The sequence below is a fragment of the Nicotiana attenuata genome, unplaced genomic scaffold (assembly GCF_001879085.1).
Source record: "Nicotiana attenuata strain UT unplaced genomic scaffold, NIATTr2, whole genome shotgun sequence".
NCBI lineage: Eukaryota > Viridiplantae > Streptophyta > Magnoliopsida > Solanales > Solanaceae > Nicotiana > Nicotiana attenuata.
Window position 1 is genome coordinate 67,824 of NW_017671922.1, and position 21,806 is coordinate 89,629.

Sequence of the window (21,806 nt, forward strand, 5' to 3'; positions counted from 1 at the left end):
TAAATTTTAGTTTGATCTCCTATATTAATGCTAATGTCAGTTTGGTGTGGGTCATTTGAGTATAAGGAAACTCGTACCAAAATTTTAGTTAGACTCTCTTTTATTTTAATGTTCATTGAACTTTATGTCTCTCATGACTTGAAATTTTGTCGTTATATAGCTAAATCAACGTCTAAGCAAAGAAGGAGATGCCATTATCATGTTCATAATATCTGTTACATTCTCTCCTTAAATTCAGCTTACAGCTTATTACAGTGGCGGATCCAAGATTTTGTGCAAGCGGATTCATCTTAAAAGTACATAACTTTAGTCATAAAATAGTAGTTGTCAAGTAGGTTCAAATAAAATATTTATACAAAATTTATGCAGCTTTAATCGTAAATTATACATATACACAGTATTATTTTTTGATGAAGCGGGCTCAGTTGAACCCGCTTGCCACCACGTGTGACCGCCACTAGCTTATTAAGTACTCCCTCCGTTCCAGTTTATGTGAACCTATTTCCTTTTTGGTTCGTTACAAAAAGAATGACCCCTTTCTAAATTTGGAAATAATTTAGCTTAAACTTACAATTCTACCCTTAATGAGAAGCTCTTATAACCACACAAATACTCTGGGTCCCTTTTTGACTTGTTTAGGACCACAAATTCAAATAGTCTTCATTTTCATAAACTCCGTCTCCAGTCAAACAGGTTCACATAAATTGGAACAGAGAAAATATTAGTTTGAAGGTGTTTGTGTGTGTGGGGGGGGGGGGAGGGGGGGAGGGGGGGAATACTGTAATTAAGCAAAATAAACCTAAATCAACATCACAAGCAAGTTCAAAAGATAAGGAGGCAAATAATTAGAGAAATTTCCATAATGCAATATAGTTTAGAGTTTAATCATCATACGTACTATAATTTACTTGATTACTATTCGTAGCTGGTGTTCAATTGTTACCAGCTACTAAGCAGGTGCTTTAACCAAGTCGGCTACAAGAGCTTGTTGCTCTCTTGTTTCGGTTCAAAACAGTTGATCTCTTGTTTCAGTATTATAGGTGGATTAGCTATAAAACTCAAATATAGCTATGGATGGTAATTTTCTGAAAGTATAGCTATGACCTACGAATGATAAATATAGTGTATATATTTACTGTTAGTAGACTGTATTTGTAAAATAATTCTGGAAATATAAATGAATATAAACAGAAATGAACATAAACAGAAATGACATAAAACCAATTCGAGCCCACTGAATTCACAGTGTTTCCTTAAGGAATTTAATCCCCTCCTAGTACCCAAGGTTATGGATTATTTCCTCCCAGGATAGAACGAATTACACACTAGTGTAGTGGTACTTCAAACCCCAGTGTTTCAGCGAACACAAAGTTCGGTAGCAAATCACACTTACTTTTTACTTTGTTTGATGCTAAAAGTATGCAGAAGAAGGAGAGAAAACTCAGAAAATCGTAGTGAAATTCTGAGCAGAATAGTGTTGTATTTATAGCCAAAGTTGGGCTGAAATCTGAAGAGGTGCAACTCTTCAGAATGGCTGTTTATGCAAAACGCCCACAGCATAAATGCCATTACATAAATGGCCATTTACTCAATAATAAAGAGGGAAAATAAAGAGGAAAAATTGAATAGGGTAGTTACTTTTCTGTTACCAAAACAGAAAAATGGATTGGATTTAATATTAATATTCTGTTATTAAAACAAATATTTAATAACATTTCTGTTAATATTTTACTATTAACAAATAAATTTGGTCGAAAAAGTTAATCAATCAATCGATCATTTGACCAAATCCAAATCCGAATCCGAATCTGAATCCGAAGCCGAAGCCGAAGCCGTAGCCGTAGCCGTAGCCGAGCGAGTGAGCGACGACGACGGCGCGAGACTTGCCTTCTTCTCAACTCTTTAAGAGCTAGAAGAAGAGCAATTGCTTATATACCCATAAAAAACCTCTTCCTCTTCCAATATGGGACAATGCCCATTTGCCAAGGGGGGAACTTAAAATTTCACTCAAAAATTTCATTTCCCTTCATTTCTCATTCACCCTCTTTTAATTATTTAATATAGATTAATTAAATACATTCAAAACCCAACAATCCCCCACATGAATAGGGAATGGCTATATCACGGAAGTATGCATGAAAAACTGTGTGATTCGCAAGTAAGGATTAATTGCATCTGGATAAGTAGGTTTCCCTTTGAACTTTCCGTAGTGAACTTATGTCGGATATACTCGATCAATCGGTAGATTTGATATCTTTGAACCGTCGAACTTTAGTGTATACCTAGACAACCATAAGTCACACAACCAACCCTTAACCGTCTTTGGTTCTCATTGTTGTGTTCGTTTCAGCCATGAACACCGCCTGGTTTCATAAGTGCATAGAGAACTGGCCTTACAATGTTCTCCTTGAAGCGGCTAACACTTCACACTTACATAGGTGATTCCTAAACGTGCCATCCCGTAGATACACTATTTGATATACCCCGTATCAAATTTAGAAATCATTAAAAAGCCTTAATGCTTTATCCTTGGTACTGAACATTGTCTCATCACGAGAATGGACCAAAAGTTTAGTTGACAATGTTGAACCGTCATAAATGACTTTGTTTGATCTCCTTGAACCTAGATCTTGGGATCTCCAGTCTTCTAGGTAGAGTTACCGCCACTATGACTTGTTCTCGGCCACAGTCCCATTCCCTTGATGACTTCTCAACTACCTCTCTAGTTAGGCCTTTTGTAAGTGGATCCGACACATTATCACTTGACTTTACATAGTCAATCGTGATAATTCCTCTAGAGAGTAATTGTCTAACAGTTTTATGTCTTCATCGTATATGGCGAGACTTACCGTTATACATAACGCTCCCAGCCCTTCCAATTGCCGCTTGACTATCACAATGTATGCATATTGGTGCCAACGGTTTGGGCCAAAATGGAATATCTTCCAAGAAATTCCGGAGCCATTCAGCTTCTTCACCGGCTTTATCCAAGGCTATGAACTCAGCCTCCATTGTAGAGCGGGCAATACAAGTTTGTTTGGATGACTTCCAAGATTCCGCTCCTCCACCAATAGTGAATACATATCCACTTGTGGACTTGGAATCAGTTGATCCGGTGATCCAATTTGCATCACAGTATCCCTCAATGACCGCAGGATATTTATTGTAGTGCAAAGCAAAGTCCTGGGTATGTACTAAATACCCCAAAACTCGTTTCATGGCCATCCAATGAGATTGGCCTGGATTGCTCGTATATCGACTCAATTTACTTATAGCACAAGCTATATCTGATCGTGTACAATTCATGATGTACATTAAGCAACCCAACACACGAGCATAATCCAATTGTGATATGCTCTGGCCTTTGTTCTTTTGCTAATGCAAGATTCACATCAATTGGAGTCTTTACAACTTTAAAGCCCAAGTGTGTGAATTTTCAAGTACTGTCTTAATATAATGAGATTGTGACAATGCTAGACCTTGAGAAGTCTTATGGATCTTAATTCCCAGAATTAAATCAGCAACTCCCAAGTCTTTCATATCAAACTTGCTAGTTAGCATACGCTTAGTAGCATTTATGTTGGCAATGTCATTACTCATTATGAGCATATCATCCACATATAAGCAAACAATGACTATGTGATTTGGAACATTTTTAATGTACACACATTTATCATATTCATTTATCTTAAATCCATTTGACAACATTGTTTGGTCAAATTTAGCATGACATTGTTTGGGTGCTTGTTTTAATCCGTAAAGGGACTTAACAAGTCTACAGACCTTCTTTTCTTTACCTGGAACCACAAACCCTTCAGGTTGTTCCATGTAGATTTCTTCCTCCAACTCTCTATTTAAGAAGGCCGTCTTAACATCCGTTCGTATGGATGTAATTCTTGTAACTGGAGAGTATGTATCAAAATAGTCAAGACCTTCTCGTTGTCTATACCCTTTGACCACAAGTCTTGCCTTATACTTGTCAATAGTGCCATCATCTTTCATTTTCCTCTTAAAGATCCATTTAGAACCCAACGGTTTATTTCCAGGAGGAAGATCAACCAATTCCCATGTATGGTTGTTCAGTATGGATTCTATTTCACTATTGACTGCCTCTTTCCATAACAATGATTCCGAAGAAGACATAGCTTCTTTAAATGTTTGAGGCTCATTTTCTAATAAGTCACAAAATCTGGTCCAAATGAAGTAGACGTTCTTTGACGTTTACTACGTCTTGAATCTTCCTGGTTAAGTGTACTTTCTTTTGTTTCTTCCCGAGGTCATTTAGATCCTTCACCAATCGACTCACATTCCTTTTTATACGGATATATATTTTCAAAGATCTCAGCATTATCTGATTCTATAACCGTATTATTATGAATGTCGGGATTTTCTGATTTATGAACCAGAAATCGATATGCTTTACTATTAGTCGCATATCCTATGAAAACACAATCAACGGTTTTCGGTCCTATTTTTACCCTTTTGGGTTTAGAAACTTGCACTTTTGCCAAACACCCCCACACTTTAAAATAATTCAAGTTGGGCTTCCTTCCTTTCCATTTTTCGTATGGAATGGATTGTGTTTTGCTATGGGGTACTCGATTTAGTATTCGGCTAGCCGTAAGAATGGCTTCCCCCCACAAGTTCTGTGGCAAACCAGAACTTATCAATAATGCGTTCATCATCTCCTTTAATGAACGATTATTTCTTTCTGCAATCCAATTGGATTGGGGCGTGTAAGGGGCCGTTGTTTGATGAATAATTCCATATTCTAAACATGTTTGTTCAAAAGGAGATTCATATTCACCACCCCTATCACTTCTTATCATTTTGATTTTCTTATTAAGTTGCGTTTCAACTTCATTTTTGTATTGCTTGAATGCGTCTATTGCTTCATCTTTACTATTAAGTAAGTAAACATAGCAATATCGAGTACTATCGTCAATAAAAGTTATGAAATACTTTTTTCCACCGCGAGATGGTATTGACTTCATGTCACAAATATCTGTGTGAATTAAGTCTAAAGGATTTGAATTCCTTTCAACCGACTTATAAGGATGTTTAACATACTTAGATTCCACACATACTTGACATTTTGATTTGTCACATTCAAACTTGGGCAATACTTCCAAATTAATCATTTTCCGTAAGGTTTTATAATTGACATGACCCAAACGTATATGCCATAATTCATTTGACTCAAGTAAGTAAGACGAAGCTGAAATTTTATTATTATTTTCAACAACCATTACATTCAGCTTGAAAAGGCCCTCAGTGAGGTAACCTTTTCCTACAAATATTTCATTCTTACTTATTACAACCTTATCGGAAACAAAAATACATTTAAAACCATTCTTAACAAGAAGTCCAGTAGAGACTAAATTCTTCCTAATCTCGGGAACATGAAGGACGTTGTTCAAAGTCACCACTTTGCCGGAAGTCATTTTGAGAAATATCTTCCCACATCCTTCAATCTTCGCCTTTGAAGCATTTCCCATAGAAATCGTCTCATTGGGTCCAACAGGAGCATAAGAAGCAAAAGCTTCTCTAACAGCACAAACATGGCGAGTGGTTCCAGAATCAATCCACCACTCTTTAGGATTGCCCACCAAGTTACATTTGGAAAGCATGGCACATAAATCATCAACATCATCATGCTTTTCAACCATGTTTGCTTGACCCTTCTTCTTGTCTTTCTTCGGAGCACGACACTCCGTAGATTTGTGTCCGGTTTTTCCACAGTTGTAGCAGTTTCCACTGAACCGCTTCTTGCTTGGGTTGTATTTTGGTCCAGAAGCCTTCTTCCTCTTTTTGTTCTCTTCAACAATATTTTCTCCCATTATTGTTGAGTTTCCACGGCCTCTCTTTTCAGCAGCTTTGTTGTCCTCTTCGATTCTCAATCGAACAATGAGATCTTCAAGGGACATCTCCTTGCGTTTGTGTTTCAAGTAGTTTTTGAAGTCCTTCCACAAAGGAGGCAACTTCCCAATCATTGCTGCTACTTGAAATGCTTCATTGATGACAAGACCTTCAATGAAATTTCTGTTAGTAAAAATACTAAGATTATTACTTTCAACATCAATATTAATTTGATTTATACCTTCAGCAAGGAGATCGTGAATAATCACTTGCAATTCCTGGACTTGGGTAATAACAGACTTGCTATCTACCATTTTGTAGTCCACAAACTTTTTCAACCCGGCATCTTCGGTTTTGTATTTCTTTTCAAGCGCAATCCACAGTTCCTTTGATGTTTTCACGCCACTGTAGACGTTATACAAAGCATCCTACATCCCGCTTAGAATATAATTCTTGCACAAAAAATCTGAATGCTTCCACTCCTCAATCACGAGAAAGCGTTCAGTTTCTGGAGTTTCATCGGACAGTACAGGAACATCTTCCTTGATGAATTTCTGGAGACTTAGAGTAGTCAAATAGAAGAACATCTTTTGCTGCCAGCGCTTGAAATCAATCCCGGAAAATTTTTCGAGTTTCTCCGCCGGTTCCAATGCTGCCGGTGTCGTTCGGCTTGTTGAGGCATTGGCAGTCACCATTGGAACAGCTTGGTTCTCATTCTCATTAGTCATTTCTGTAAAAGAATGACACAAACGTTAAAATCACGTAGATTTTAATAGAGTACAAAACCACAAAGGTTTTACTCTTCCAGAAACAGTAAGTACAAATACAGAAAATATATTAAATTCCTTAAGCTTGTTAGTAGACTGTATTTGTAAAATAATTCTGGAAATATAAATGAATATAAACAGAAATGAACATAAACAGAAATGACATAAAACCAATTCGAGCCCACTGAATTCATAGTGTTTCCTTAAGGAATTTAATCCCCTCCTAGTACCCAAGGTTATGGATTATTTTCTCCCAGGATAGAACGAATTACACATTGGTGTAGTGGTACTTCAAACCCTAGTGTTTCAGCGAACACAAAGTTCGGTAGCAAATCACACTTACTTTTTACTTTGTTTGATGCTAAAAGTGTGCAGAAGAAGGAGAGAAAACTCACAAAATCGTAGTGAAATTCTGAGCAGAATAGTGTTGTATTTATACCCAAAGTTGGGCTGAAACCTGAAGAGGTGCAACTCTTCAGAATGGCTGTTTATGCAAAACGCCCACAGCATAAATCCGAAGCCGAAGCCGAAGCCGAAGCCGAGCCGAGCGAGCGACGACGACGACGGCGCGATGCTTGCCTTCTTCTCAACTCTTTAAGAGCTAGAAGAAGAGCAATTGCTTATATACCCATAAAAAACCTCTTGCTCTTCCAATATGGGACAATGCCCATTTGCCAAGGGGGGAACTTAAAATTTCATTCAAAAATTTCATTTCCCTCCATTTCCCATTCACCCTCTTTTAAGTATTTAATATATATTAATTAAATACATTCAAAGCCCAACATTTACTGGGTCGCATAATTTTTCCTAAAAAGAAACTATATAAAGAGAGTACAATATATTCCCTGATAAATCAAAGTGGACTCCTTACCACCTCCTCTCCCGTGCATGCATAGGGGCGTTTGAAGCTTAAAAAAACATGAGAAAATATAACAATTAGGATGTATTTGACTCTAATACCATGTAAGAAAACATAACACAACGAACGTAATTCAACCCCCAAATTTATTTAAAGAGGTTTACCAAAGAAAAAAAATTATTCTGAAAGGTAAGAATTATTAAAAACTATACTAGCAGAATACAACTTAAAGACGTACGCATCATAACAGAAAATGACATCAAAATTAGCTACAAACTTTAAATATTCTTGGTATAAACAGGGGCGGCCCTTCCATAAAGCAAATAAAGCAACCGCTTTAGGTCCTGTATTTGTAGGGGCCCCATTTTTTGTTACACCTAATAGACTATGTATAAGTTTAAAAAAGAGTTTTGTACACTGAAAAAGTTTGATTTCTTTATACCAAGAAAATTGCACTTGAAATGAATATCGAACCCGACTTTCGTAAGAAACGTGTGATATATAGGAAGTAACAATTTGATACAAATATTGATAATGAAATCTCAAAATCTTTCAAAGAGTCCTTTAGAGTTGATTACTTTTATACATAATAGACAAGGCTGGTTTTTCACTTCAAAATAGATTTGGACAATTCGAAGTATATGAAAATATTTTTGGTTTTCTATTTAGCAGTAAAAACTAAGATCACTAGATGTTGAAAATTTGAAAAAATATTGCCTTAATCGTGAATGTTCCTTTAAATGTAAAAATCAATTCGATATTGATGGCTTAGATTTATTATCTGAATTAAAAGTATTAAGAAAAATAGTACAATTAGAAGATAACAGTTTAATTAATACACTTAATCAAATAAAAAGAGTTAATACTTTTCCAAATGCCTAAATTGCTTATAGAATAATGTTAATAACTCATGTTACCGTTGCTTCAACGGAAAGAAGTTTACAAAATTCAATTGATAAAATCTTACTTAAGAACAACAATGGCACTAGAAATATTAAATGGATTAGTTATATTGTCAATTGAGAAGTACTTATTAGGAGTTATTGATTATAAGAAAATTATTAATAACTTTGTATATAAGAAAAGCTAAAATATAAACTTCAAATAAATAATAATTAAAAAAAAGTTAAGACCTCTCATAAAGCTTGGATTTAGGCCCCAAAATTCGTCGGGCCGCCCCTGGGTATGAATTAATACTGCTGCTATTATACTTTTGCAAAAAGGCTAAATAAGCACGTGGCAAATTCTTGCTAATTTTTCTGGTAGCGACTAGCGTGTGGTGACCAACCTATATACACGTCAATGCAGAGACAAATTTAGGATTTTAGGTTTATGGGTTTTTGTCGCAATCTCAAATTAATATACAATAATAACCGGATTCACAAATAAATATTTATAGATATTTATTAAATTTTTTAACAAAAATATAAAATCTATGCAAAAGTTACTGGATTTTCGGAAACTTATATATTATAATCTAGATCGGCCCTGCGTCAATGTCGTATGATTTGTGTACGTTAGTATGTATATGTAAGACCTCCAGTGGGCGGTTTGTACATTGTGCATTACACGTGGTCCTTGAGGTAGCATCAACTTTGATCACTGCCCACTCTCCATGGTCACGTGTTACTTCTCGCGGCTGTTAACATCACCGAATCAAGCAATTTAGCAAAAAAACTAAAACCAAAAAGTAAAAAATGAGAAGGAAAAATAAATAGAGAGGGAAAGGGACAAGCAAATCTTGTTTGAGACGTAAACTTTCATTTCATGAAACTTCCCCAAATTTCCTCAACCAAAAACTCAATTTATATTTTGTTTTTCCACTTTTTAGATAACAAAATTTATTTATCGAAGTGGTAATAAGCAGCTATCGCTGGATGTCAGACAAAAGAGGGTGTTTCGGATCAGATGCTGATTTATGATTTAAAGTTTATAAATCCTGACAATCATTTTAAATTTATACACAACAACAATTAAATTCACAATCTAAATTTTATATATATAATGAGCAAAAGCGATTAGGTTCCGGAACCGAACGTAATGCTTTAGATCCATGTTGTTTCAAGTACATTTAGGTATCGTTTGGTTCATAAATAAGTTATTGATGTGTGGCTATAATTTCATAGTTTGGTATGTTATTTGCCTTGCAATTTATATGTTTTAAGGATAAATTATACTTTATTTGCGCGTAATGGAGTCTATTTTATGTGTAGGTGAATTGGAGATGAAAGTAGAGCAAAAGAGATATTTAAACGTTGAAAGCGTGCTCGATAACAGTGAAAACGAGAAAGCTGGCGACGCCAGGCCTTAAGCAAGCTTTATACATGGCGAGGCCAGGCAAAGACCAGCCCCACCAGGCGTTATGCCTGGCGACGCCAGGCCTGGGGCGAGATCCATTCCGCGTTTTGAAGATCTGTTTCGTCTCCTGGTTTAACTAGGTAGGACTTGGCCTACACGTTTAGGTCTTTTCCGACACCCGTTAGACCTAAAGAGGCTAGAGAGACCGGAGATTCGACCTAAGGAGGCAAGAACACATTAGGAGTAAGGCGGAGAATTCTTCTACGATTTTTTCACTTCCTTCTTCCTATTTTCCATTATTGGTTATGAATTCTAGTATTGTAGTTATGCATACTATTATGATAGCTAATTTGTTATCTAGGGTTTTGATGGAACCTATTGGAGGATGATTCTCCTGTTACGTTCATATAGATTTGTTGTAGCTTTTTCTCTATTTGTTCAACTACGTTTATATTGCGGTTGTTGAAGAGCTCTTAATCGACTATGCCTATTTAGTGTGTATTACTTGGGAGAGAGTGCATATTTAGGTAGTTGTTGAACAACATCACTCCTAACGTATATGAGGGATCAATACGGAGGGTTTAAAGGTGGGCTTAGGGATAACAAAACCTTGGTGCGATCCGAGTGAGCCATACTTAATGCCAGCTAGCTTAATTCAGAGAATATGTCTACTAAATTGTGGTAGTTACTCGGGAGAAAATTACAACACTCAGAGCGCTCATGATCGGTAGAGAAACTTAGGCAAATCTATAAAAGACGTAGCGGAAAGGATTTCGTCAATAGGGAAAATCATAACTCTAGACCTCCTTAATCTTGTCCCCAATCCTTATCCTTGTTAATTGATAGTTTTACTGCTTTCTAGTATTTGTTAGTTAATTAGATAAAAATAAATATTATAATCTTTATTATTAGAAAATTGTTTGGACTTGTGTTTCTTAGCGATATTGAACAACTGTAGCTATGCCTTAGTTCTCTATGGATTTTGACTCCGGACTTGTAAATCGGATTATATTTGCAACGACCGCTTAGTCCTTTTTATAAGGCATAGTTGGGCCCGATCAAATTTTAGCGTCGTTTCCGGGGAACTAAAGGTGTAGCTGTAGGTGTATATATTTCTAGGTCGCAAGTTTGAACTTTATTTTTGTTTTCTTGTATTTGATTTTTTTGTTAATTTTTTTTTTTTTGATATGAGAGACATGGCATCTTGGAATTATGAGAGTTTTGATGTTGGTAATTCTACTTTTGGTCCTCCTTATGCATATATTGGAGGAAACCACCCATTGCAAAATTATCAAAATATTTCCGAGAGAGAGTTATGTGTACCAACTCAATCTTTTGTGTGAAATATGTGTGATATGTGTGATGGTCAAGATGGTTACTTTCATGGTTGTGATTATATGTCTAATTCTACTTTTTCTGGTGAAGTTAATAGGAACAAAGAACCCAGAGAAACTGACCTGAAAGAGATCAAAGATATATTAAAGTGTTTCATGGAACTATATGATAAGAAACCACTGCAAATACAAATGCAAGAGGCAACTATTCACAACTTGGAGGCTCAAGCGAATAAACTAATTGAACCTTAAAGCACAACAAGTTTACATTGTGGATAGTAGCCAAGAAGAGCATGAATCGGCTGCAAAAATTGCTATTATAATGGAGGATTTAAAAAAATACGAGGAGGTGCTAGTGGAGAAGGCCAGAGTAGAACACCAACAATCAATCGCACTAGATTTTGAGGATGCCGATGTTGTACAAGAGATACTAGAGTCAACCAAGGACATTGATGATACGTATTTAGTTGACTCTAGTGTCATTAGTGTTGAGGATGTTGACAATCCCAATGTTTATGTAGTTGAGCGCATTGGTCCACACTTAAAGCATTTTTTCACATTGTGTTTGAATGATGATATGGAAATAGAGTCGTCCGAGCCACTAGAGGAGTCAAGGAATGAGGAACAAGATGCCTACATTCTGGAATTCTTCTTGCCAGAAAGTCGGGAATACACATCTCTTCTAAAGGCCAAGAAGTGCAGCATACTACATTATTTTATTGGGCTAGTCAGATTAATTCCACCACCCCAGGAGCATGATCATAGAGTAGAATCAAAACTTGGGGACCAATTCATAAGTTCAAAGTGGAGGAAAAAAGTCATTCGCGTCATGCCGCGACGTTAAATCAAGCGCTTGTTGGGAGGCAACCCAGCTTTACTGCTTTTTTTTAAAAAAATTTTTATTATTTTTTTAGTTATATTATTTCTGTAGTAACGATTTTTGATTTTTTAGGAGCATGGAAAGCAAAGCTAGTGGAAGGATATAACAGCAAACCAGATGGGAATTAAGTGTGAGGTACCCGTACGAAGGACCAAGCCTGGGAGAAGTCTGAGTACCCCATGAGCTGCTAGTGCTTCGGCCTTTGGCCTACCAGGGAGTTTCTTTTACCCTCTTATTAGTTATGGTGTGCATTGGGGACAACGCACAATTTTAAGTGTGGGGTGAGGAGATTGTCTGGGTGACTTCCTATGCTATTTTAGCAGTTTTAGTTACTAAAGTAATGATTTTTTTTAAAAAAAATTGGACTGTTCCCGACGAAGAATCTATTAGACAATTTTTTTGAGGGATTTAAGTACTAAAAAAAAGATTTTCTTTGTAAGTAGTGTAGTAATTCCCCCTTGGTTTTTCTTTGTGCCGTGGTTCTTTTCCAAGGGTTTTGTTTGAACTGGGTAGTAATTTTTCCTTTTATTTTTTCTTTGTTAATTTTAGAGTAGATTAAAATTAGGAATATAAATGGAGAAAGAAAGATGAGATTCCTAGGCGCCCTCGACTTGTTTGATAGTATTTAGGCTTTGGCATGTGTAGTATCTTCGCAATGAGCTAAAATTGCTTATGATACCTTGGTTATTTGGATAGCATGTTTTGTGCTGCCTACGTCTCATTTTCTTGACATGTTCACCTTATGATTAATGCTTAATATCTTGTGGCTCTGTGAATACTTGCATTAGTTTGAGAATCGGGATGAGATCGTCCTTAGTGAATCATGTGCCACGTGTGGTGAGATTTTGTGTAGTTCATATATTGTACTTGTGTCTAGAACTTGCCCGGTATGTGAGTTGAAGAAAAATTTTAGGTGAAGCTCGGTGTGAAAAATGATTTTAGGCTTTCTCTGATGTCTTTTCGAGCGTTATCGCTATCACAAATAAAATTTGTCCCCAACAAACCTTTTTGAGCCTATAAACTTTTATTTGGCACCCACATTACAAGACTATACCTTTTTTATTGTCAATTGATATTTTTGATCCTTTTACCTCTTAAAACACGTTAATTGTGAAATGGGCGCTAAAAGAAGTAAGACGAAACTAAGTGTGGGGTGGCTTTTGAGTGGAAACAATGAAAGGAAGAAAGGTGCACTTGTTCTGTAAAGTAATACATCACTAGCGAAAACTGCAAAGAAAAAAAAAAGAAACAAAAAAGAGAAAAATGTGAAAAAAAAGAAAGAAATAAAAATAGAGATTAATAAACTGTTGTCTTGTTCTTTCTAGTGGGTATGAATTAAAGTAGTGCTTAAAAAAGAAGGGTACGTTGTTAGGGATGATTTTGTTTGTAAAATTGAAGGGGATTGAGGAATTTGCGCATAAAGATTATTAAGTGATGTGTGTAAAGTGCTTAGGAGGGTGAATCACTATTCCTAAATATATCCTACCCGTTCCTTAGCGCACCTTACAACCTTGAAAAAGTCCTAATTGATTTTAGATCAAGTGAGCTTACATTAGTAGAGATTTACATTATGGGCAAGCCTATGGTACCAATTGCATGCATGTGATTTCTTTTGTGAGAGTGAGCGATATTCTTTGATATATATGAGTCCTTAAAATATATTTGAGCATTTGATTTGAATATGTGGATTCAATTTAGTCTCTTATTCTTGTGGTGAGGGCACATGGTTTCACAAGGGATAGGTAACGTTATTAGACTCCTCACTATGATGTTGGGTGTTCAAGCCATGAGTGTATTGTGATATTGAGTTGGTTTTTGAGGCTAGGATTGTTAGGAGCATGTTGTCTTTATTGTGAATATTCGTGAAGTATGACATAAGAAAAGGAAAGTGTATGTGATTGCATATGGTAGAGTTTAGTTGTTGCTATAAACCATGGTCACTGGTGTGGTGTGCCTCAATTGGGTAAAAACAAGGTGCTCAAGGTTGTGTCTATAAGCGTAGTTTGATTTTTCGATTACGAGCAATATTTAAGTATGGGGTATTGATGTGTGGCTATAATTCCACAGTTTTGTACATTATTTGCCTTGCAGTTTATATGCTTTAAGTATAAATTACACTTTATTTGCGCGTAATGGAGTCTATTTTATGTGTAGGTGAATTGGATATGAAAGTAGAGCAAAAAGGATACTTAGACGCTGAATGCGTGCTCGAGAACTGTGAAAAGGAGCAAGCTGGCGACGCCAGGCCGTAAGCAGGCTTTATACCTAGCGACGCCAGGCAAAGGCCAGCTTAACCAGGCGTTAGCCCGGCGAGGCCAGGCAAAGGCCAGGTCCACCAGGCGTTATGCCTGGCGACGCCAGGCTTAGGGCGAGATCCATTACGAGTTTTGAAGATTTATTTCGTCTCCTGGTTTGACTAGCTAGGACTTGGCCTACACGTTTAGGTTTTTTCCTACACATATAAATAGACCTAAAAATGCCACTTTTGACACCCGTTAGACCTAAGGAGGCTAGAGAGACCGGAGATTCGACCTAAGGAGGCAAAAATACATTAGGAGCAAGGCGGAGAATTCTTCTACGAGTTTTTCACTCTCTTCTTCCTATTTTTCATTATTGGTTATGAATTCTATTATTGTAGTTATGCATACTATTATGAATAGCTAATTTGTTATCTAGGGTTTTGATGGAACCTATTGGAGGACGATTCTCATGTTACGTTAATATAGATTTGCTGTAGCTTGTTTTTCTATTTGTTCAACTACATTTATATTGTGGTTGGTTGAAGAGCTCTCAATCGACTGCGCATATTTAGTGTGTATTACTCGGGAGAGAGTACATATTTAGGTAGTTGTTGAACAACATCACTCCTAACGTATATGAGGGATTAATACGGAGGGTTTAAAGGTGGGATTAGGGATAACGAAACCTTGGTGCGTTCCGAGTGAGCCTTACTTAATGCCAGCTAGCGTAATTCGGGAGAATATGTCTAGTAAATTGTGGTACTTACTCGAGAGAGAATTACAACACTCAGAGCGCTCATGATCGGTAGAGAAAACTTAGGCAAATTTATAGAAGACGTAGCGGAAAGGATTCCAACAAAAGGGAAATCATAACTCTAGACCTCCTTAATCTTGTCTCCAATCTTTATCCTTGTTAATTGATAGTTTTACTACTTTCTAGTATTTGTTAGTTAATTAGATAAAATAAACATTTTAATCTTTGTACTTAGGAAATTATTTGGACTTGTGTTTCTTAGCGAAATTGAACAACTGTAGGTAAACCATAGTTCTTTATGGGGTTTGACTCCGGACTTGTAAACCGGATTATATTTGCAACGACCACTTAGTCCTTTTTATAAGACATAGTTGAGCGTGATTAATTATGCACATACTAATTCGTATTAACACAAAAATTACAATATTTATATAGGAATTTTTCTTGTTAATTTTTTTTGGGTCCTGTTTGATCTGTCGTATTAATAATCAGCATGCAGTGTACAATTTCAAAATTATTTTGAACATCCATCATAAGTGGATTGGTAAGCCGTGACATATTTGTTTGTGCAACTTGTACCAAACAAAACGGGAGAATTCCCTACTCTGCTAAAGAATGTCAGCTATCGGGGAACACCTTTCAGTAAGGGGTGTTAATGGGTAGTGCTTCTCAATTTTTTAAATGTATAAATGTAAATAATATATTTTTAAACTATGTAAAATTAGGCAATTTTGTTACAAAATAATACAAAGTATAATGCAAATCGATTTGCAAGCGTATGTCAAACACTTCTCGCGCGCTAATTTTGTGTACACCACTCAATATAAGAGCACTTAATTAGATGAAATTGTGAAGATCTATTTGAGCCGCTAGATGATTTAAAGTTTATGGATTGATGATTTTTAGTCTTTTTAAATTTTGAATCTAAATTAATAACTTGAACATATACAAATATTAAACAAAAATTATTGGGTTCGGCCAACTAATATTATATGTTGTAGCTCCACCATGGGAATTTTTTCAGCGATACCTGATGTTTGATCTCTAGTGGGCCGGAGTTATGTGCGTACATCCCTTCTAAATTCACTACTCTTACCTGTCTTTTTTCTATTTCACTTTATTTCTATCTTGAATCACTTTATTGGTTGTTTCGTTCTTAAATTGCCAATCTCTCTCTTGTTACCGAGCTAGAAGCTAATCGAAGCATTACTCTCAACCATTGCATTGCCGAGCGGAGAAAATGCTCAAATTTGATAAAACATGAAAGTATATTTGTTTAAATTATTTAAGAATCAAAAAAGTGATCAAACCCTAGTGTCTTACCCGACATTACTTATATAAATAGTCACCATCATTTTTTATTGAATCCGTAAAATTCTAGGTCGGTCCCTGAATACATCAGAATGTAATTAGCAACCTAAATCCACCACAAAAGTATAAAACACAAGTGCCTCACGTGATTAATATATCCGACAAACAATCATTTTGCTTTAATTTAAACATGCAAAAAAGAGAGAATATTTATATATCACAGGTGTTAGTGTCTCCATTCTCCATTTATGGATGTCTCACAAAGTACATGCATATTCCATGCAATTTTATCATTAAGGACGTGTTCATTAGAAAAAAGTCCTCTGAGGAGGAAAAAAGACACTTATTAGGAGCAGTTTGGTACGCAGACAAAGCTATAGATGGGCAGAAATGTAATACAGAGGTTAACAATTAAGTAGTGATTATATAATATGCTTCTCCGGTAGATGTTTGATATTGGGTTAAAAACTAGGATATGTTGTCTTTAATATAAATAAAATACTATATATAGGTTGTAGGCTGACTCCTAGGTGTGGCATTAAGCATTCTTTTGAATTCCCTCAGTGAAACTTTTTGCCTCCGCGTGGAAAAGGTTCTCAAATTTAGGGGTGTGCATTCGATTTATCGATTCGATTTTGATCCTTATCGATAATTGCTTATCGATTATCGATTTGTACATATGCTTATCGTTATCGTTTCAATAAGGTTTCGATTTTTTCGATTTCGATTTATCGATTTTGGGGGCTTATCGATTCGGTTATCGATTACACCAATAAGAAAATTTGCGGGATTTAACGGAAAGTATATCGCTATAAAAACGCGCCTAACTAATATGGACAAAAAGAAGCTAAAATAAGACGAACACCATTTATAATATAAAAATTGTGTCAACAAGCACATGCAACAAAACTAAAGTAAGGGATCAAATGTATGCCACCAACACTCCAACGGTATAAAAAAAATAAAACAAAACAAAACACATCATCACGGCTAATTCTGTTTTCCATTAATTTGAACTTCATTCCCTTGATCTTTAAATATGATCATTCCTTAAATGTGGTAGAGGAAATAATAGGGTAAGGGACTTAGGGTAAAGAAAAGGGTATAGATTAGGGAAAATAATATTGTATAGCCGCTTTCAAAATAGTAGCGGAATATATATACATTCTGTATGTTATATTAATCTACACAAATAGGTAATTACTCATTTAACAAGTGTCTACAGTCTAGGGGTGTGCATTCGATTTATCGATTCGATTTTGACCCTTATCGATAATTACTTATCGATTTGTACATATGCTTATCGTTATCGTTTCAATAAGGTTTCGATTTTTTCGATTTCGATTTCGATAACAAATAATCAATTCGATTTATCGATAAACCGATTCGAGTGCACACCCCTACTCAAGTTATCACACAAGTCCATCATATGTTAGATCACTTCTACTTTAAATCTCACCCATTAAGCTGATACTCGATCCGATTCAATTTATGTAAACTTATTTGACTGGATATTGAATTTAAGAAAAAGGAGAAGACTTTTAATTTGAACTTGTATATAAAATGAGGCACATATATTTTATGTGACTATTATTCATTAACACATAAAGGTAAATTGTTTCCAATATAAAAAGAATTTTTTTTTTTTGCGCGGACTAAAAAGAAAATAGATTTTCATAAATTAAAAGGAGGAAGTACTTTAACCATCCTTTGCCCCACTAAAACCTAGATAATCCCCTTCTTCTTTAATAAATATATATACTTTTGGATGAGGGTTAACTTTATTTTATAGCATTAGTTTAACAAAAGAACTCAAATCCCCAAGCCCTGAGCCGGGACAAATTTAAAATAATAACAATTTCAATCGGTATCTGAGATGAAATAAACCGATCGATGGATTTCCTCGAATGTGATAATTATACAAAATAAAACTTGAGCAATTGGGACCTAAGATGATATAAAAGATAGATTCACTATAACGATAAAGCCAAAGTCCAGATAAAAGAATAAAATATTAAAAAAAGAAAATCTACAGCCACAAATTAAACAAAGCATAACGATCAGTAATTTCAAATTAGATAGAATAGTCACTTGCGAAGATAAAAAGGAAAAGACAACTAGTAGTTGAAATGGAATTCTAACTTGCCAAGCTATAACAAAAAAAAAATAGACGAGTGGACAAATTGACATGTTTCTACAAGTTTCCTTTGGTTATCGTCAAGATGACATAAACATCCTAATCTTTTCGTACCAAACTCCGCCTAAGAAACCTACTTGTTATACTGTTTTGTCATAAAGTCCATGGATTTATAATGTAAATCTTTTAGTACCAAACTATGTCCAATAAACCTAGGTATGCTGCTTATATCGTACATGTATCCTCCAGTGTAAAAGGAGTTAGAACTTACAGCAGATTCAAAATAATATTTACATGTTTAATGGTAGTTAACAATATACAGGATCGGACGCACAAGTTGAAAACTCTGTATGAGACCTTTCACTCTTCCAAAATAATGACAATATCAATGTCAATAATTGATCCCTGCCTACCTCTAATCTTCCTGTATGTGACGTACAAAGTACAATAAAATTATAAACCAATATCTAAAAAAGAAAAGCAAAAAATGTTGACCATCTTCAAAAAAATAAAGATAAAAAATATGTGAAAATATTTTTTTTTTAATTTTTTTTAAAAAAAGAAAGAATTAACTAGAAGAGGGTGGATAATGGCTGGAACTACTCCAAAATGGTGCAGAAAAATTGGAGCTACTGCTGCTACTACTGCTGGTGCCTTGAAGTTGATTAGTTTGTGGCCTGTAATAACTAGATTGCTGACCTGAAAAGAGCAGGGGATATGAAGGGGAAGAAGTAGAAGAAGCTGCAGAGTTACCCAAGGAAGAAGAAGTGTTTGAATGCAGTACAGCCCTAGAAGAAGCAAAAAACATTTGCTCCAACAAACTTGAAGGTTGCTGTTGATCAAAAAAATCAGCAGGATTTTGTAGTAACTGTGAATATTCCCAATAATCTCTTGTCATATCTGAACTTTGGATTGGCTGCTGCTGATGATGAGGAGGTTGGAAAAATGCTGTTGGTTGAGATATTGAAGCCATAGGAAATTGAGAAGCTGAGGTTGAGGAACTAGAAATGGCTAATCTTGTAGTAGGTTGAGAAGCTTGAAGTTGTGGTAATAATCTAGTAACATTTTCTGGGAAGTTTAGTTTGGCTCTATTGCCTCTGAATCTTAAAGCAGCTTCATCATATGCTCTAGCTGCTGCTTCTGCTGTATCAAATGTGCCTAACCAAACTCTAGCTGCTTTATGTGGATCTCTTATTTCTGCTGCCCATTTTCCCCATGGCCTTTGTCTTACTCCTCTGTATCTCCTTCTCCTCTCTCCTCCTGTTTCTTCACTTGTACCACTAGCTGCTGCAGTTGCTACTTCTGCTGTTGTGGTTGTGGTAGTTGTTGTGAACGCTGGAACTGTTGTAATGGTGGAAATGGTTGGTGCCACCATACTTGTAGCTTCTTCTGGCAGAAGATGATTAATCTTACTTCATTAAAATTGAAGATAAACCTAAAGAACAAAACTAGTATACTAGATCTTAGAAACATTCAACTCTGAGATTTAATTAAACAGCTATTGTTATACACTGTTCACATCTTTCAAATACATGCAATAATACCATCGAATAAAAATTAAGAAAACCTCAAAAAAGAATTCGCATAATCATTTTAAAACCTTTTTATTCTATTACACTGAGGGACCGCAAAAGAGAGGAGAAATGGGACAGTAAAAATTCAACCTTAAGTTTATTATGAGGAAAACTCCTAACTAAAATTAGGAGACTATAGACCCCTGTGGTACTCAGTAGCGGAGGCAAAATTTTTATTAAGGAGTGTCAAAACTAAACTTGAGAAGAAGGAAAATGAAAAAGGGATTATGTTCTTATGCACAAAGATCAAAAACTAAAAACAGAGGGAAGAACAACAAAAATAAAAGCACAAAAGAAGTAAAGAATGTTATGGAACTATTACTAACCAGCTTTAACAGAGGAAGATGGTAAACGACCTCTAAATTCTCCAAACCCTCCATAAACCCCATGATGACTTTGTTCCAATATTTGAGTAACACTTTCTTCTTGATCACGGCTTCTCTTTTGTCCAGCTCTAGACCCTGAGCTAGAAGATGAATAAGCTGAAGATGGCGAATTTGCTGAATAAATCCTAGAACCACCACCACCAAACGACGGCGTAACGGAACCACTGATATCGGGTCGGTAATTCTGACCCGATACCACATGGGTCAGCGCCGTCACCATTGCCGACATATCTCTTGTCTGACCATACCCTGTAAACATCGGCATCGCCGAAGAAGTTGGCAGCAAATAGTCAGCTTCCTGTTGTATTTGTTGTTGAATCATTTGTTCGAAAAATTGGTCGCTTTGTCCATAAGGCTGAGCACCGCCTTCTGCGGCGGTGGTTGTAGTGATTTCTGAATCGCTTGTATCTGTAAATCTGACATACTCACTGGATTTTCTTGGGTTCGCCACCTTTAATAAGCACATGTACGACCCACTTCAAACTAGACAAAATAACACAAACCCAGATGTTTGCTTTTCTTCAACACACAACACCGTTTCTGCAGAATCTGAAGCCACCGACTTTGATCTCTGACAAAATCAATTTCGTCGAACACTTTCCGTATCTCAAAAATAAGACCAACCCAAATCGTATCTTTCTGAATTGATGGGCTCCCTTATGGTATTTTACTTGATTTGGAGCACATGCACAAAGTAGAAAACTGACTTTTTTTACAGATAACTGATAAAAATTCCCTTACAAACGGCTATATAATATAAGGAGGAAAATTCAAACTTGAACAGCCGTGAAGAGAATAGTTGAATCTTCGTGCTACTTTCTGCTAATAGATCGTGCAGAAAGTTTGGTGTCAATCTCTATATTGTACAAAGAATAGTTAAATATACTCAGCTTTGTATTTTTATTAAATTTCTTTAAATAGTAAATCAAAAAGAAAGATTTGATGCCTGCCAAAAAAACAACAATACAGCGGCCGACTCAGAGAGATATGTTCCCACCGTTAATTGTACTTTGACTGAAAATGATGAAGTTACATGCATCTGCTTTCGACCTTTCGAACTCCTTAAAGAATGTCGGTTTATACAAGGAGAGAGAAAGAGGAAGACAGTGCTTAAAGAGTTCATCTTCAACTTGAATTCTCCTTTTTTTTTTTTTTTTTTTAAACTCTCTTCTCTTTTCATCTTCAACTTGGTTCAATTTGTTTTTTTCAACCCCAACTTGGTACAATTTTTTTCTTCCAACCGCAACTTGGTTCTTTTTTTTTTTTCAACCACAACTTAGGTTCATTAAATTTTTTACGAATAAACTTCTTACAAACTAGCGGTGTAACTTTTATTCTATCATATTTTTTAATTTATGTGATCATATTATTTTATCTTTAATAAATTTTTTATAATCACATATATAT

The 21,806-nt window shown here is 35.6% G+C and overlaps 1 protein-coding gene across 2 annotated transcripts; it reads right to left on the bottom strand.

Moving 5' to 3' along the window:
- Nucleotides 1-18,697: 18,697 nt before the first annotated feature.
- LOC109210896 (ethylene-responsive transcription factor ABR1-like) lies at nucleotides 18,698-21,493 on the bottom strand. Of its 2 annotated transcripts, none has more exons than XM_019374372.1 (2): nucleotides 20,340-21,493; nucleotides 18,698-19,825 (listed from the first exon to the last, which is right to left on the bottom strand). In XM_019374372.1, the coding sequence occupies exons 1-2, from the start codon at nucleotides 20,863-20,865 to the stop codon at nucleotides 19,008-19,010; spliced, it is 1,344 nt and encodes a 447-aa protein (XP_019229917.1). In that variant the 5' UTR covers nucleotides 20,866-21,493; the 3' UTR covers nucleotides 18,698-19,007. The 2 variants fall into 2 exon arrangements, with proteins under 2 accessions (XP_019229917.1, XP_019229916.1); XM_019374371.1 differs by having other exon boundaries at nucleotides 18,698-19,828.
- Nucleotides 21,494-21,806: the final 313 nt, after the last annotated feature.

Excerpts from the sequence above, each read along its gene's own strand:
- LOC109210896 (XM_019374371.1), bottom strand. The coding sequence starts at position 20,865 with ATGTGCTTATTAAAGGTGGCGAACCCAAGAAAATCCAGTGAGTATGTC. Across the intron at positions 19,829-20,339 it reads ATCTTCCTCTGTTAAAGCTG|AAGAAGCTACAAGTATGGTG; the intron begins GTTAGTAATAGT and ends ATCTTCTGCCAG.